Source organism: Myotis davidii, unplaced genomic scaffold (genome assembly GCF_000327345.1).
Source record: "Myotis davidii unplaced genomic scaffold, ASM32734v1 scaffold168, whole genome shotgun sequence".
In the NCBI taxonomy this organism is placed as follows: domain Eukaryota; kingdom Metazoa; phylum Chordata; class Mammalia; order Chiroptera; family Vespertilionidae; genus Myotis; species Myotis davidii.
In genome coordinates this window covers 5485526-5501807 of record NW_006383016.1, presented here as the reverse complement: position 1 = coordinate 5501807, position 16282 = coordinate 5485526, and the positions used below count along the sequence as shown (strand labels likewise).

Sequence of the window (16282 nt, the reverse complement as noted above, 5' to 3'; positions counted from 1 at the left end):
TTCCCTCCTCTGTCACTTCAGCAATTCCTACCTCCCCCCACCCCACCACAGGTTTTAATATGGGTCAGAAGTTCCAAGAAAAGGAGCTGGAACAAAGTGCATTCTGGGAGACTTGACTGACTTTCCGTTTGAATGAGGTGCCATGTCTGATATTTTCCCCCTGAGGTAATACCCTTGACAACCGAGTCACTCATTCCTTTCAAATTATCTCCTCAGTTTGGATAGAAGCGTTGAGTAGAGGAGGGATTTTTGTTGCCTTACATTAGCCCAGAAACCTGCAGCAGCTCCATTTTCCTTCCTGCTTTACACGTTTCTTTAAAGTGGAAAAACCTCACTTTTCTTTTTCAAAATACCTTTGTACAGAACAGGTTGCATTCACATAGAGATAGTAAGTAGTTTCCTTCCATAGTTTTACAGAGATTCGGAGAGAAGACAGCAAATTAGTGGGGCCGACCGGAGAACTGCACGGCTGACCTTAGTAACCTTCAAATATCACAAAGGTCAGTAGAAGGACCAGGTGACGGGCTTTCTGCTCATGAGTGGTCAACCTCCATTAGTGAACCCGGCAGACGTTAGAGGGCATTTCAGTAGAATGGATAAAAAGCTGAATGGACAGGACTAAGGATGACAGAAAAATGGAAAAAGATTTTGATACAAACAGCAAGAACAGTAAGTTACTAAAAGAAAGACAGACAGGGACTGGAGACATCATGGAAGTTTTGCAGTGAAAGTAGGACTTGGGCTCCCCCTTGAGGGGTGGGTAGAAGTTGACTGGACAAGAAAGAAGCTGAAGAGAGAGCAGAGCATCCTATGGGCCTAAGGGAACACGTGGGTGGGGCGGGGCGGAATGAACGTGGATCACCGGGCAAGAGCAGGAGTTATGACAGGATCATATGCATGAAACCACAGAAAGGGCTGTGACAACTGAGAGGGCAATGTCTCCAGGCACCTTTTTCCTTATTGTGCTTTATTGTAAGTCTGGCTTCCCAAAATTTGGCCGAAAACATTCAACCATAGCTTAGCAGTTGGCTTATAGCTCTACTGTAGGAAAAAATTACATCCTCCCTCTCCAGAAGAGACTTGCAGTGGGTCAGTAATTTTATCTGTTTATAGTTAGGACTTATAATGTGGAACTGACAGGCCCATAACTTCCTAATGACCCAATTTTCCCAGAGGAATTTCTACTCCCAAATGCGCATGTTCACACCAACATAAAAAGTTTGCTGATAGACAAGGCATGCTACAGTGATTCTCAATTCTAGAGACATGACATTTGTGTTCAGGGACCAATGTGACGTAAGATTGGAAATAACCCGGAATAAACATGAAGACCCCACTTTTTAAAACATTTTCCTTTTCAGAACTTACAAGAGACCTAGGATGTCCCTATATACAGTCACCTCACTCACTGGCATTCCAGTCTGCGGAGTAAGGAGAAAGGACTGGAGCTACAACATGAGGCCTGCTTGCAAGTGGAGTTCAGTTGCCCTTGTGCCCCATTCATTCAGGTGTGCCCATGGTGGTGCACACAGTTCCATCTTGCCCTCAGGATGGGGAATGGTGAAGAGCTGCTAAAGTATGCCAGAGCCAAAGCAAGGCACAGCCACCTCTAACTTAGGAAGCAGGCCACTCCTTCTTGGAAAGCTGGTTCAAGTTTATTGAAAGGCTCCTTGGCTTTTCTCGGGAAACTTCTGACCCATATTAAAAGCACCTTACACTACAGAACATTTTCTGTACTTAGACAGCTGAGTGGGGAGTTAATATTTGAAGGTTGCTTTACCCTTGCAAGGTCCTCTGTAAACAGTGGTGGTGAATTCATAACCATTTCAGAGTCAGTCTAACATTTTTATAGCTTCCATTTGTAACATCTCAGAAAGGGAAGCTAGAATGACCCCCATACCGCCTAGGAACCAGGGAGCAGGTGCTAAAAGCATGGTCATGAGAGTCAGATAGACAAGCACTCACATCCTAAACACTCCACGCACTTGTATGTCCCTGGACAGGCTACCTGACTTCAGTTTCCTCACTTACAAAATGGGAAAAATAGTAGTAACTGTCTTACAGGATTCATCTGAAGATGAAATAATAAATATAGAGCAGCAGTTCCCAATGTGGGGCACATGCCCCACCGGGGGGCAATTTTATTTTTAAGGGGACAATTCGAGAATGAGTTGTTAACAGTGAATTTTTGTATTTCTTATGGTTCTAGGGCCTCATGCACAGTATATAAATATATATTGTGACATGTTATGCATTTCGGTACTCTAATATATGTTTTGAAACTTTATTTGCTATTTTTTCGTATCACTTCATATTATTATTTTTAAAAATAATTTCTTAGTGATTTCTTCCTCAGTACTTCAACTGTCCTTTCATTCTTTTATTTTTCTCTTTCATGGATGCCATGTTCTTTGGAAGCTTGTTTAGACCAAGTCAATGACCTTTTAGGCTTCCTCCACATGAATAGGAGTTCATTTTTTTAATAATAAGAATTATATGTCACAGGGAGGCATCAGGATTTCAGAGATGCTTAGGTGGGGCCTGGCCAAAAAAAGGTTGGGAACCACTGAAATAGAGCATTTAGCATGGTTCCTGACATAAAATGTGTTCTCTACACTCAAACTTTCCATTAGCCCAGTGTCTCATTAGTATTCTGATACTTATTTTTCTAAAAGCCTATATTAACTGTTCAGTGTTATCTCTTTTTTTTTCATTTTGTTAATTCTCACCAGGAGGATATTTTCTCCATTGATTTTGAGAGAGAATGGAAGGGAGAAAGGAGGAGAAGAGAGAGAGAAACATCAACGTGAGCGAGACACATGGGTGATTGGTTGCCTCCCGCATGTGCCGTGACCTGGGCTAGGAAATGAACCCAGTATGTGCCCTTGATCAGGAATGGAACCCGAGAGCCCTCGTGCTGGGGCCGACAGTTTAATCACTGAGCCACACCAGCCAAGGCTAACTGTTCTTTTTAACAAGGGTAACTATGGGTGTAGGTATTTCTCCTAGAACCTACATTCTTACCCATGAAATGAGGATACTACTACTTGCCCCGCTAACTGAAAGAGTCAACAGTTTGGGAATACATTCTAAAACCCAAATATGTGAAAGTTATTAACTGAAATTTTTACTCTGCAATACACCACAGTTAAGTAAGCTTGTCATTAATGATGTGGACAGTTCTGAGTTGCACACGCAGTATGCCTGGCCCTCAGTGTTTATTACCTGAGTTGCACATGCAGTATGTCTGGCCCTCAGTATTTATTACCTGAGTTGCACAGGCAGTATGTCCTTGGTTTTTGTTTCCCCACAATGCCCCCATGTCAGAATGCCATATCATGACAAGTCTTTTTTCACAAACCTTCTCTAAAACGAGTTAATTTTAATTCATTTTAATCATATAGTGATTCAGTATCTTCATGTGTTTTATATTTTAATATCACTTGAGGATAATTTTTCCATTGATTTTTAGAAAGAGTAGAAGGGAGGAAGGGAGAGAAAAGAGAGGGTAGGATGGAGGGTGAAGAAAAGATTTGGATGTGAGAGAGACACATCAATTGGTTGCCTCCAACGTGCACCCAAACCAGGGCTGGGGATTGAACCTGCAACCCAGGTCCAAGCCCTTGACCAGGAATCAAACCCAAGACCCTTCGGTGTACAAGCTGATGCTCTAACCACTGAATACACCAGCCAGGGCTATGACTGGTGTAAACACCAACATTTGGTGTTTTAATTTGCCAAATGTTGCTTCTAGATTATTTTCCTAAATGTCGGTTGAGCTCTTTCTTAGGAAAGTCACGACTTGGGTAGTGAATAAGATATGAGTTACTATTTTATTCTCAACTCAAGTCAAGTCATGTTTATTTCTAATTTAGATCATTTACTAATATAGCAATAATTAAATTAGGTGCAGCATAGTGTAGCTGGCAAGGCAGGGACTTCTGAGATTTGAATATTAAGTCAGTCATTTAATAGCTGATTTCACTTTAAGCAATTTATTTTACCTTTCTGAACTTGCAGCTGAGAAATGGGACCAGAACAGCTACCTTTAAAAGGAGATGGTCATCTTAAAGAGCAAAGAACAGTCCCCAGACACAGTAAATGCTCTTAACGTGAGAATAATTTAACAACAGAACGAAACAGCATCCACTTACAGTTCACAGATGCCAGCTCTGGTGCGAATGACAGGCACAAGCTGCAGTAACATTTTGACACCATTTTGCCATTCTTCTTCTCGTTCGAATTCACAGTATAGATAGCTACATTCATCAGATGAAAACTGATAGAAAACGTAAGTGTCCTGAAAGTATAAATGCTGGTCCACTGTTGGAAAGAAAAAAAAAGTGTGGATCAGTTTTTTCAAGTATATTATTTAGAGAGTCATAAACCCAATACTAAGCTGAAAGCATCACTAAGTACTATTCGCCAGGGATGGGACTACAATCACACAGTCTAAATCTGCTTGTGTTCACAATTCTAGTGAATTCAAAAGGATTTACTGACTTATCTATTTTTATTATTTGAAGCTTTGACCAGCATATTCACACATATTTGATCACTTTTCTGCTTTAGGGACAGGTAAAATCTATAGTTATTCAAAGATAGTGAGGAGACATTTCTTTAGAGTCCCAAAGTAGACTGATATATGTAATTACTTTAGTGGAACACAAGTACACCATGGTGGCAAGTTCTAGATCAGTGGTTCTCAACCAGGGTGACTGTGCCCTCCCCAGGGAACACTTGGCAATGTCTAGAGATGTTCTTGGTTGTACAGCTAGGGGGTGCTACTGACATCCAGTGGATGGAAGAAAGAGATGCTGCTACACATTCTACAATGTATGCGCCAGCCCCTTACAACTAAGAACTATCTAGCCCAAAATGTTAACACTACCAAGGTTGGTAAACACCATTTTAAAGGAACTAGAACTGGAGACTTTTCCAAAAAATATTAACACAAAATGTTTAGTGGAATCTCTCAAGCAAGTTGATCACATTGCTCAAAGGTAGCTAACTGGTTTCCTAAATAAGAGAAGCAGGTGTTACGTATTACTAACTCACTAAGATTATACCTCTTTCCCCATATGAACCACTCTTCCACAGTGGGACTTGGGTTATGACTTTCTGAATCTTACCAAGTTCTCTGGCCCTCAATATTTATTACCTAGGCCCGTGGTCGGCAAACCGCGGCTCGTGAGCCACATGCGGCTCTTTGGCCCCTTGAGTGTGGCTCGAGCCGCAGTTTGCCGACCACTGACCTAGAGGGAAAAAAGGGGGGGGGAGGGGGCTTTACATTAACCAACCAGCATCTCTGTGAAAGAGCTAAAAAAAAAAAATCAGATTGCATCACTCCTAGTCTCCAAAACCCTGGGCTCAACAACAACAAAAAAAAGGAATATCAACTATCTTTTTATTTTCTAGTTAACAGCAATTTTCTGTTCTGTTTAAACAGCTAATTTTTATAGGTCCTATCTCTAACTGTTCATGATTACTTAGTCAATCAAAATGGCATACACATTCCACTCATAAAATCAGTCTCTGATGATAATTCTAAGTACAGCAAGATAAATCATACATTTAGGGCAACTAAAAATGTCACTGCTTTAAAAAAAAAATTGCGAGCAGCATTTAGAGTAGAGAAGGGAGGGGGGTAAGCGAACAACTCTTATAGGCAGATGTCTAGGAATCAGCAGGTACCTAATTATTTTCACAAAAGGTGTGAGAGAAATAACAATCAAAAGATGACCTATCACTTCTATGTATAAAATAAGAGAGAATGCAAATATTTATCTGAAAAACCAATGTCCATCCAGATAACTAGAATATCAAGTATATTTTGGTCTGGTCACTTAATAAAATAATGATTCTGTGCCTTCCAAGCATGTCCTACTAACCTGATGACAGAATCCCCATGTCCAGTAAGAGCTGCCAGACCCCTATGGCCGTGGATCTGCACTGGACGAAAGGACAGTGTTCCAGAAGCCAGTCGACCAGTTCTGACCCAACACAGCTTCGCCTGCATAAAACAAAGCCGTTCACATGAGACATCGTGGCCACTCACTTGCCAAAAAATTGGTATTTAACAGCATCCCTCCCATGTGCTTTCTTTTTAAAACAAGTGACTCAATAATACATGACATGTATCTCTGATTCATTCCTCTTTTGGATTTTAGCTCAAATATCACTTCCTTAGAGAGACTTGGAATCAAATTCTCTTTTTCTTTTTCTTCAAGTCACCTTACATTTAATAATGACACATCTTTCTGAGTGAATAATATCTGCTTTCCTCACTTAAGAATAAATTTCAGGGGACCAAGGATTATGCATAACTCACTATTAAACCCCAAGAACTAGGACAGTCCAGGTACACAGTAATTTCTCAAAATATGTAAGTTTGCATAAATGAGTTTAGCAGTCTTTTATAGAAAGAAATGCTTCTGCCTCGGTCAAGACAACTACCTCAAGTTGGTGGTGATAGATTTTGGTCCCACCATTTATAGATTTTTATCTAGTCTCCTTTTTCCCCAAATACAATATTTAATACAAGAGACAGGATATCAAACTATCTTTACTATTTACAGTAAAGGACAACAAAGAATGTACAAATTGTGAACAAACAGCAGAGCCAGCAGACACCACATCCACATCCCAACAGCAAAACACAAAGGAAAGGCAAGACTCTGGGCAAGCAAAAGATGATGGTCCAGGCCACACTGTCCAGGTACCAGAACGAGGCAGAGCAGGGCCCTCAGGCAGCAGGGGTTCCATACAGAAGGGCAGGAGGAGAACTGAATGATGAGTAGGTACAGGCTCCAAAATGTTTCACAGAAATGAAACCACAGCCAATGCCAGGAAACAGCAGAGCACAGTCCGTGAGAACAACAAGAAGTCATCTTTGCACGGGCCCATTTGTAACCATACTTTGAAGTCGCTCTTTGACACAAAAACATCAGCAAAACTTCATCGTACTTTTTTATAGAGAGACCATAATTATTCATCAGAAGCAAATACTGGAAGAGATCTGAGGCCACAATACTACTGCCAAGTGAGAAATATGGGAATTGCTTTCCTCTGTATTAAAAGGGAACACCTGAAACTAATACAAAATAATATTGAATATAAACTGTACTTAAAAAAAATTTTAAAAGAAGGGGAAAAGCCAATATCTGCTGCAGCCTGCTTTGGCCATGCACGATCAGGGGCCCCGGGCCTGGCCCTGCCCCAGGGGACACTGGAGGAACAGAGCGCCCAGGCCTGTGCTACTGAGGGACTCAGTTATTTTTCTTTTCACCTTTTAAAAAGCATTCCAGTATTCCCCCTTCAACTTTACCATATTCTCACCAAACTCAAACTTGCAATATTTAGCACTGAAAGAACCCACAGGACAGTAAGTGGACCTACAAGAAACAGTTAAGTGGAAGTTTGTCTCCCCACGATGCTCCCAAAACTTGCTCACAGAAGCACCCCCACTTTGGTGATGTGAGCTCTCTACAATGGAATAAGCAGGGGTAAGATCCTTGTCTAAACTAAAAAGCTTTGGGGAAATGTTATGAGGGGGAAAGACAAAAATGAGAGCAAAAACAAACCCCCGAAACCTTGCAACTCATTTTCCTAAACAGACACGACACTGGCTGGCCCGGTTCAGGTAAGGATTCGCCCCTGCAGCCAGTTTTGAGTGGCACCGCAGTATGTCAGAGAGGAAAGGAATTTTTGTGGATGTCCTCGGTTCCTGCAGACTCCTTGGTGATCGGCACGGTCACGTGTTCACTAGTCAACAGCCAATGCCAGGTCTATGACAAAGTTGGCTGGCCCCTCTACAGACCACATCCCAGAGTCAGCCAGTTGCTGTGAGCCTCCTGTTGGCAGCTGAACAAATCCACGGTGTCTTTATCCTCCATCTCCAACGGGGCCAGGGTGTCTGCTTCTTTAATTGGCTGCCCATCAAACCGGAACTTAATCTGTCTCATTGACCAGCCTTGCAGCTCACAGTAGGCCTTCATCAGCTTGCTCAGTGGGGTGTGTCTCTTAATCTTGAACTGGACCACTGAGCCATCCTGCCCGACCACTTTCAGACTGATGTGGTCATTCTGTCTTCACTCCCTCCTTGAGCTTCTCCTCGGATATGGCTGCGCGCGGTTGTGGGGCAGTGGGGCGGCAGGAAATTAGGCACGCACCGCTGTCCCACCACAACTACTCTCTGGGACAAGCTTTGCCCCCCAAATCCTGGCTCATGGGTTGGCTGGTCCAAGGTCACGTTGCACCCTGGGCATCGAGTGTGCACCCAGTTAGGCTGAGGTTCCCGGCACTAGTCTCTTTTTAAATAGTTTTGATTTTAGGGGGAGAGGGATGGAAAAGGAGAAATATCTACGTGAAAGAGAAAAATTGATCGACTGACTTCTGTATGCCTCTACTTGGGATTGAGTGCACAGCCTGGGCATGTGCCCTGACCTGGAATTGAACCAGCGACCTTCTGGTGCATGGGATGATGCCCAACCAGCTGAGCCCCACCGGTCAGGGCTTATCTAGTCTTTTTAAAAAGAACAAAATAATTCCAAGAGAATTAGGCAAAGTTGGAACACAGTGGATAATAGAGAATTTTGTTTGCTACTTTTCAGAGATTAAATCCCAGAATTTGTCTCAAAGGGCAATCCATTTGACTGTGAATCTTTTTAATATAATCTAAGCAATCTAGCTAAGGAACCTAGATCATAAGACCCACAAATGCAGATGTGTGTGAAGGATTCCACTAACCACACACACACACAATATTCTCTGTAATCTGTCCTAAAATATACAACTATAATCAAAGGCTGTCCAATCTTGGTGTTACAAGAAGTATCTCAATCCTTCTTTTCCACCTTTATGAGCCTGTGATGAAAAACCCGAAGAAGAAAGCTTGCTGAAATGTGGATTTTCATTTGCACAAATTTCATTGAATCCCATTCTCCCTTATGAGAAACTGTCACCAAAATGTTTTTTTAAAATGATGTATCATGTAAATGGCTATGTTCATTCTATATTTAGCATTTAAGGACCAAAAGATGTAAACTTTATTTGTATTCCTAACACAGGAAAATATTGCCTATCTCCTGTGATTGGCATAGGCACAAATAGCTAGAAGTCACACAGTGACCAACAATACAAAGATATGCCACAAGGTGCTACAGTTTCCAGAGTGAAGAAAAAAATAAGCTTTTTCTGTGGAGAAATCTGATCAAACATTCTAGCTTTTGATAATGCATCACAGGTTTTGGTACAGTGCTACAGTTTGTAAGATGCTCTAAGGCAATTAAGGCAATACCGGACATGTTTAATCGCAGGTTAGCATCAAGGCAATTAAACAGATTAACAGTCAAATAAATGGATGTGTTTTTTTAAACAAAATGAGAAAACAGATCACAACAAAACAGTTAATTAGACAATATTAACTTCTAATTCGATAGGACACCCGTCATGTGAAAGGCTCAAAGTGTTAATTAATTCCTCCACACCTCTGTCAATGAGCCAGCATCTTCAAACTAATTGCTCGAAGCACAGTTATCACTCGGATTAAACACTGTATCATTTGTAATCCTTATTCTCAGAACAGTCCAGCTCCTCTGCCTACTGTGTGGAACGTGAAAGGACACGATGGAACATTTACTGAATAAATCAAACTGTTAAATTGCAAAGGGTGGCTGGATGGATGGGTGTGCATGTTTGTTCACAGGTGATGAATACGGAGAAATTTCTCAGACGTGGGCTCCTCAAAACCGTGGTTAGGCATTACCTGAGATCTGGCTAACCTGCAGATTCTTTTTTTTTCTTTCTTTTTTTAAAAATATATTTTATTTATTTTTTTACAAAGAGGAAGGGAGAGGAATAGAGAGTCAGAAACATCAATGAGAGAGAAACATCGATCAGCTACCTCCTGCACACTCCCCACTGGGGACGTGTCCACAACCAAGGTACATGCCCTTGACCGGAATCGAACCCGGGACCCTTCAGTCTGCAGGCTGATGCTCTATCCACTGAGCCAAACCGGTTAGGCTAACCTGCAGATTCTGAGGCAGGACAGCTGGGCGGGGCCTGAGTGTCCTCGATTCTAACTGGCTCCCCGGTGATGCTGGTGGCCACAAAGCCCAACCCCCAGCTCTACCTTGTCATTGGGAAGGGCCCCTCTGTTTGGGGGGCAGGGCTGAGTCAATATGCGAAAACATAGCAATGCCCTGGCAGCGGTTAGCAAGGAGGTGAGCTGCCTCTGCCTTTAACGCCTCCTCCCAACTTCTGACCAGGCCCTCAACAATCCAGTTAAACTGCCCAAATCCACAGGATTTAAGGAGAGCAGTGAGGAGGGAAACGGAGACGGTTGGAAGGGAGCAATCTGACTACGGACAGCAGCTCTTATTCCCGGGGTATTTTCGGCGTTGTCCTGAATCCAGAAACTGTTTTGAGGGCATCCAGACCTAACCACAGTCGCATGTGAGGTAGGAACGTTGTGATACGGAGGTGACTAGATACAAGGCCAATGGGATTGCTCTAACAAAGCATTCTTTTAACAATCTCTGGAGCTGAGCGTTTGCTATATCTTAGCTTCCTTCTGTCTCTGGTTACATTTTTAGCAATTATTTCATGAGAGTGCAGACACAACTTTAATCTCGAATATACCAGTATATGGGGCGATGCTATTCAGAGACCAGCTCTGAAAGTAATTCTCATGTGGTGCATAGGGAACACTTTCCCTTAATTCACTACCAGACATACGAAAATGATCCGTTCTGGGCCACCATATTAGCACTTTGTCTTTATACCCAGAACATGCCTCAGTCCTCAGATTTTAAAAGAAGGGAGGTTCTGGCCTGACCATTGGAATCTGAAATAGCAAAAACACATGCTCTTTCCCCACTCTATTCCCACCAGTATGTTCTAACTTGGATGGATGGTTCTTTCCATGAACCCAACTAATGTATACCTATGCATTCTTTTTTCAATCTATATCCATAGAGGTCACATAAAGAAACAAAACAGAGCAATGACAGTCGTTACACAGAGCCTTATGTGTAGCGAAAATGAGTCCCATGAACCCTGCTGAGAGCTCAGTTGGTTAGAGTATCATCCAGATACCCCAAGGTTGTGAGTTTGCTCTCCAGTCAGGGCTCATACAAGAATCAGCCAATGAATGCATAAATAAGTGGACAACAAATCTCTCTCTCTCTCTCTAGTCAATAAAAAAATTTTTTAATGAATCCTATTAGGTCACTCACAACTAAACCCAAAGACTTTGTACAGTTCTTGTTTTTTAAAAAAAAAATCAACGTGTCTAAGTTTAGTTAAAGAAATGACCTTTATTCTGGGAATTTTTCCTACTTTTTTTTGCTGTCATTTATTCTGAGTATTCTTCCTATTTTTTTATGGTATTATGATTTCATTTCTATAAGAAAGAATAATGAAAATAAATGACAGGATTTTTTTCTTTTTGAGGTTTTCTTCTGCTATTGTTTGGTGTGGTTTAATATCTTTACTTAACATAAAAACAATAATAATACGGAAAACTAATAAAAAAAACTTTTGTTTTTCCTTTAACCTCCAGAAAATGAAAATATGGGCTCCAAACTTTCTAAGTGACCACTCTCTTGGTCCAGGTGTACTTTAAAGCAGGCCTCTAACCCACCCATTGACTCTAGCGCCTCTGCCCTATCCACTAGCCAAGGCGGAGAAATGCCATCCGTACGCCAACCTGCCCCTCCCGCTCTTCACAGCACCCAGGGGGATTCTCCCTCCCACCTGGCGAGATGAGCAACGGTTCTCTCAGCCCCTGGACGTGAGAGTCCTCTCAGAGCCTCGATAAGGTCCCTGAAGGGGGACCTATATTTACTGACATCACAGTGTAGGACACGCCCAATGAAATTATTCTAAACTATCCCAGCTCAGAGGAAGCAGGGGCTCTCTCAGGAACCCATCCACACCCAGGGATGCCAGACCCTAACTTCAGAACCAGGAGCCCAACTGTCAACAAACACTTAGCTAAGTTTAAAGAAGAGACAAGTCATCACCAGTGACCCAAAAGGACACTTCAACGAACTGACCTACAGCCTGTTCCTACAGCCCGTCTCTCTGTGATCATGCTTAAGATTTTAACACATTTTTTTCATAAGGAGAGTTTCTGACAAGATGTTAGAAAACTGTGTTACCTGTAAAATCCCTTGAGGTTCGCTCTGTCCTTGATCAGATCAGCTGCCTGGACGATAATGATATTCCTCAGTGCTCTTCCTGCACAAGAAGAATTCTCCCCATAAATCTAAGTGGAAAAAACAAACATTCCCTATAAATGTAGAACAATCATGCCATAATTTGTGAGCATACTATTTATATAAAAAAAAGATGACCAAATCCATAAGCTTAAGACACTTATGCAGCTACAAACACAGCTACCTATTTTATTTTACTTTTGCTATTGGTTTATGCCAGTGGTCAGCAAACTGCGGCTTGACAAACCATGGCTCGCGAGCCACATGCGGCTCTTTGGCCCCCTGAGTGTGGCTCTTCCACAAAATACCGACTTCTGCGCATGGGCCACAAAGTTTCAATCATACTGTACATGCGCACCCGCACGTGGTATTTTGTGGAAGAGCCACACTCAAGGGGCCAAAGAGCCGCATGTGGCTCGCAAGCCGTGGTTTGCTGACCACGGGTTTATGCTATAAAACTCTAATAGCTATTTTCCATATGCTAAACGGCTTTAACTATAATTGAAAGTAATATATTTTACACAAGTTTTTAGTGTAAAATACCCACTGTTTTTAAAAACAGAGTGTTTCTATCAATAGGGCAAATCAAAGAATATTTTTGTTATGTATTAACTTTGCCATATTGATAACGCATCCATGTAAAGGACTTAGAAGATAGGAAACTAATTTTCCCCTGTCTCGTGGACATCTTGTATCACAACAATTTGATAGCAGGCTGTTGTCTGCTCTGCATTTAAGGGTCGCTCCACTGCAGAGTTCATAGTTAATTCTAAGAATTATGGTTTCATCACTTTGCCATTCCAGTGAGCAGATAAAAATTTTTTCAATCTTCTAATTTGCACATATGAGTCTCTGGTTCTTAAAGGATGAAGGAGGGCATTCCTTAGATCCAGAGAGGCTTATGTCCTTTAATACACCTCCGTTCCCCATAGCTGGCCCCTTCCTCTGAGTGCATTGTGCCCCACTAACAAAGGAGCCACGTGACAATGAACTGCCTTCATAAGTAAAGGCTCATGAGAATTCGTATACACAGGGGGTAGGTATTCATATCTGTTCCCTTGTTTCTTGGTGAACTCTTTCTGCACCTACAAAATGTTGCCTCTATAAAATATAAATCTTCGCTCAAAGCAAACAAATGGATAATATGTTGATTATAACTTAACAGGGAATGATTCAACCCCATCCTTATACTTTTTAATGTTCCTGTTATCACCTCCTAAACACAACCCTATGAGAAAGTGAGGACAGAACATGACTTATTTTTAACACATTAAAACTTAAGAAGAACGTGAACAAGTCGGATGACAGAAACCATTGCCCTAAGGGAGGTACAAGTCAGCTGACACTTGACTGGTCCTGACGTGGTACCAGTATGCAGTCCCTCAGTCACTCAGGAAAACGTTTAATGATGCTGGGATATAATCATGGAAAAAGGCCAAAAAGGTCTCCGTCCTCACAAAGCTTCCAGGCTCCTGTTGTTTTAAAAACGCAACTCTCTGTCGACTGATTCTTTAACACAATGTGATAAAGGCGTCCTCATCGTGTCTCACCAATTAGCATACAGAGATATTTTACTATTAGATAAATGTAAGTATAAATAATCCCCTTGCTCGTTTCCAGTGTTAAATACCCACTATTTTTTAAAAAAAATACAGTGTTTCTATAGAGAAAATTGAAAACATATTATGTATTAAACTCTGCCATATTGATAATGCATTCACGCAAAGGACATGGAAGATGAGGAAATCTTTTTTCCTGTCTAGTGAACATCTTGAATTCTGACCAGTTATCAGGACATCTCATCTGACTCTGGCTGTGTCACCCCAGTGAAGGAGACGGCATGATCAGGAGCACAGAGGGCAGCTGTAACTACAGAATTCTACATCAGGGTCTGCGAATCACTGTTTCAGAAAATACAGTAAGAGAACAAGAATCGTACCTGGGAAGAAGTGTGCTCAAGGTATGGATTGGAAATTCTTCTCTGGAGAGTCTATTTTAAAAGAAAAAGGGGAAAAATTAGGACCAAGTAGAAAGAAATCGTTGCACCATCAGGGCATACGATACGCAACAGTGGGAGGCCCAGGAGTTGTCCCTGCCAACAGATGAGCTTAAACCTCCAGACACAGAACATTAATGTCCTTATTCTTACTCTGCAAATACCTGGTTAACATTCACTCCAATGGGACAGGATAGAGCATTCAAACGGCTCCCAATCTACAGAGCCCAAGTTTAGAAAGCGCAACAGAAAGACTGGGGTGTTTTTGTACTTGTCACTTGGTTCTCCATGTGATTTTGATTCCATTTCTCCTTTCCTTCTCCTGTCCACGTTCACCAGTCTAACTAAGCTCTCATCCCCACCCACAGGAACCGCTGCTTCAGCTGCATGATGGATTTTCCTGCCCTCTAGTCACGCCCTCTCAGGCCACCCTGCAACCCCCCGCGACACAAATGTCTCTAAACCGCCCCCTCAACTGACAGTGGGGCTCTTACCGCTTATGTGCATCAACCCACACGCCCTGAGCCTGCCCTTCTGGGTCCACCACAGTCTGCCGCCAACCGGCAACTAGTAGTCTCTTTCCACCTCACTACCTGGGTTCTTTTCTTGTTTGTTTGTTAATCTATTCATTTTTAGAGAGAGTGGAAGGGAGGGAGGGAGGGAGACAGAGAGAGAAACATTGATGTGAGAGAGACACAGCGATTTGGTTGCCTTCTGCATGTGCCCTGATCAGGGCCGGGGATCGAGCCTGCAACCCAGGTACATGCATGCCTTGGGCCGGAATCAAACCCAGGACCTTTTAGTGCACGGGCCGATGCTCTATCCACTGAGCCAAACCGGTGAGGGCACTTCCTGGGTTCTTTATTCTTCAAGAGGTACTCATAGAAGAACCTGCCACTCCGATACCTCCGCGCATGCCATTCTCCATAAGAGAAAGCCCTCAATCTCCCGACACTTTCCTGAATCCCACCAGACTCCCAAGTCCAGGTTTTGTGCAGTCGCCTCCTAGGCAAAGCTCCTCCCACCCACCCGGTCCACCAGGGTTTGTGGTCTTTGGAGCTCTTTGTTTTTTGGGTCCGTACTGTGGGCTGTCTTGCTGTGAGTGCATTTGCCCCAACTAATCCATACGCGCCTGGGAAGAGGGCTGGCCGTTCCTACAGCTTCGCTTTCATGGCACCCAGCTCAGCAATGTTCCTTTTTCTATCCAGTTATTTGTAGATATTCACATCTCTACATCCACTCGGTCATGCAGGAGCTAATTTTTCCCACCTAACAATCCAGTGGGCAGCACCATCACCCACGTGTGCTTAAGCACAATGGGAAATTACCATTTCCCAACCCAGGAAAAAGAACAGAGGAACCAACACTTACTGAGCTTTCAACCTATGTTTTAAAAGCTCCTTTCTCCTCTATTCCTAGGCTTGCTGTCTTTTCAGATCCCATGGTTTTTAGTCTGCCGCCTCCACTTCTTAGAATTGGCTAAATTTACAAAACATCTCCTGCTAATCATCGCTTTCCGGCATCTGAAGCTTCTACCAAGATGTAATGTAAGACAGAATTCCCCTTCCGCCTCTTCCTGCTCTACACGCCTCCCACACTACTTATCTTCTAATTAAACTAAAATAGATATATAGACGCTTTACCCAAAAATGCTAATTGGTACACCCTGCTAAAGACTTGCAATGGCTTCAAAGAAAATGACATTTATAAGGTCGAGAGGCCATTTTGAATCCCCATTCACCTCCCCCTCCTACTCTAGTCTCACCCACTCCCAACTGTCTCTTCTCGGGGCTTCTGTCATCCGAGCCTTGGTAATGTATTCACTTATTGAAATACTGAACAATTTAAAATTTGCATATGCACCAGATTTATAATTTGACGATGAATCATCATGATAAGTGATTTCCCTCCTCAACAGAGCGACTTTTAAAAATCAATATAGCAAGGCCAGACCTGACAATCTTTATTACTCATCTATTTGCCTGGATCAGCTCAGAAAAGCAAATACTTCCTATGATCTAGTTTTTTTAAAAAAGCATTTAGGGAGAAACAAGTTCTAAAG

At 42.4% G+C, this 16282-nt stretch overlaps 1 protein-coding gene and 1 pseudogene across 1 annotated transcript in view; both read right to left on the bottom strand.

Annotated features, from left to right (window-relative positions):
* Positions 1 to 14609, bottom strand: part of RAPGEF5 (Rap guanine nucleotide exchange factor 5) — a 153630-nt gene extending 139021 nt beyond the window's left edge. The window contains exons 1-5 of the mRNA XM_015558131.1: positions 14583 to 14609; positions 14164 to 14214; positions 12168 to 12274; positions 5892 to 6013; positions 4155 to 4323 (exon numbers count right to left, since the gene is read on the bottom strand). Of these exons, the coding sequence (XP_015413617.1) occupies positions 4155 to 4323; positions 5892 to 6013; positions 12168 to 12274; positions 14164 to 14214; positions 14583 to 14609 (476 nt within the window). The remainder of the gene's footprint in view (positions 1 to 4154; positions 4324 to 5891; positions 6014 to 12167; positions 12275 to 14163; positions 14215 to 14582) is intronic.
* On the bottom strand, positions 6583 to 10766 carry LOC102773617 (annotated as a pseudogene).
* Positions 14610 to 16282: the final 1673 nt, after the last annotated feature.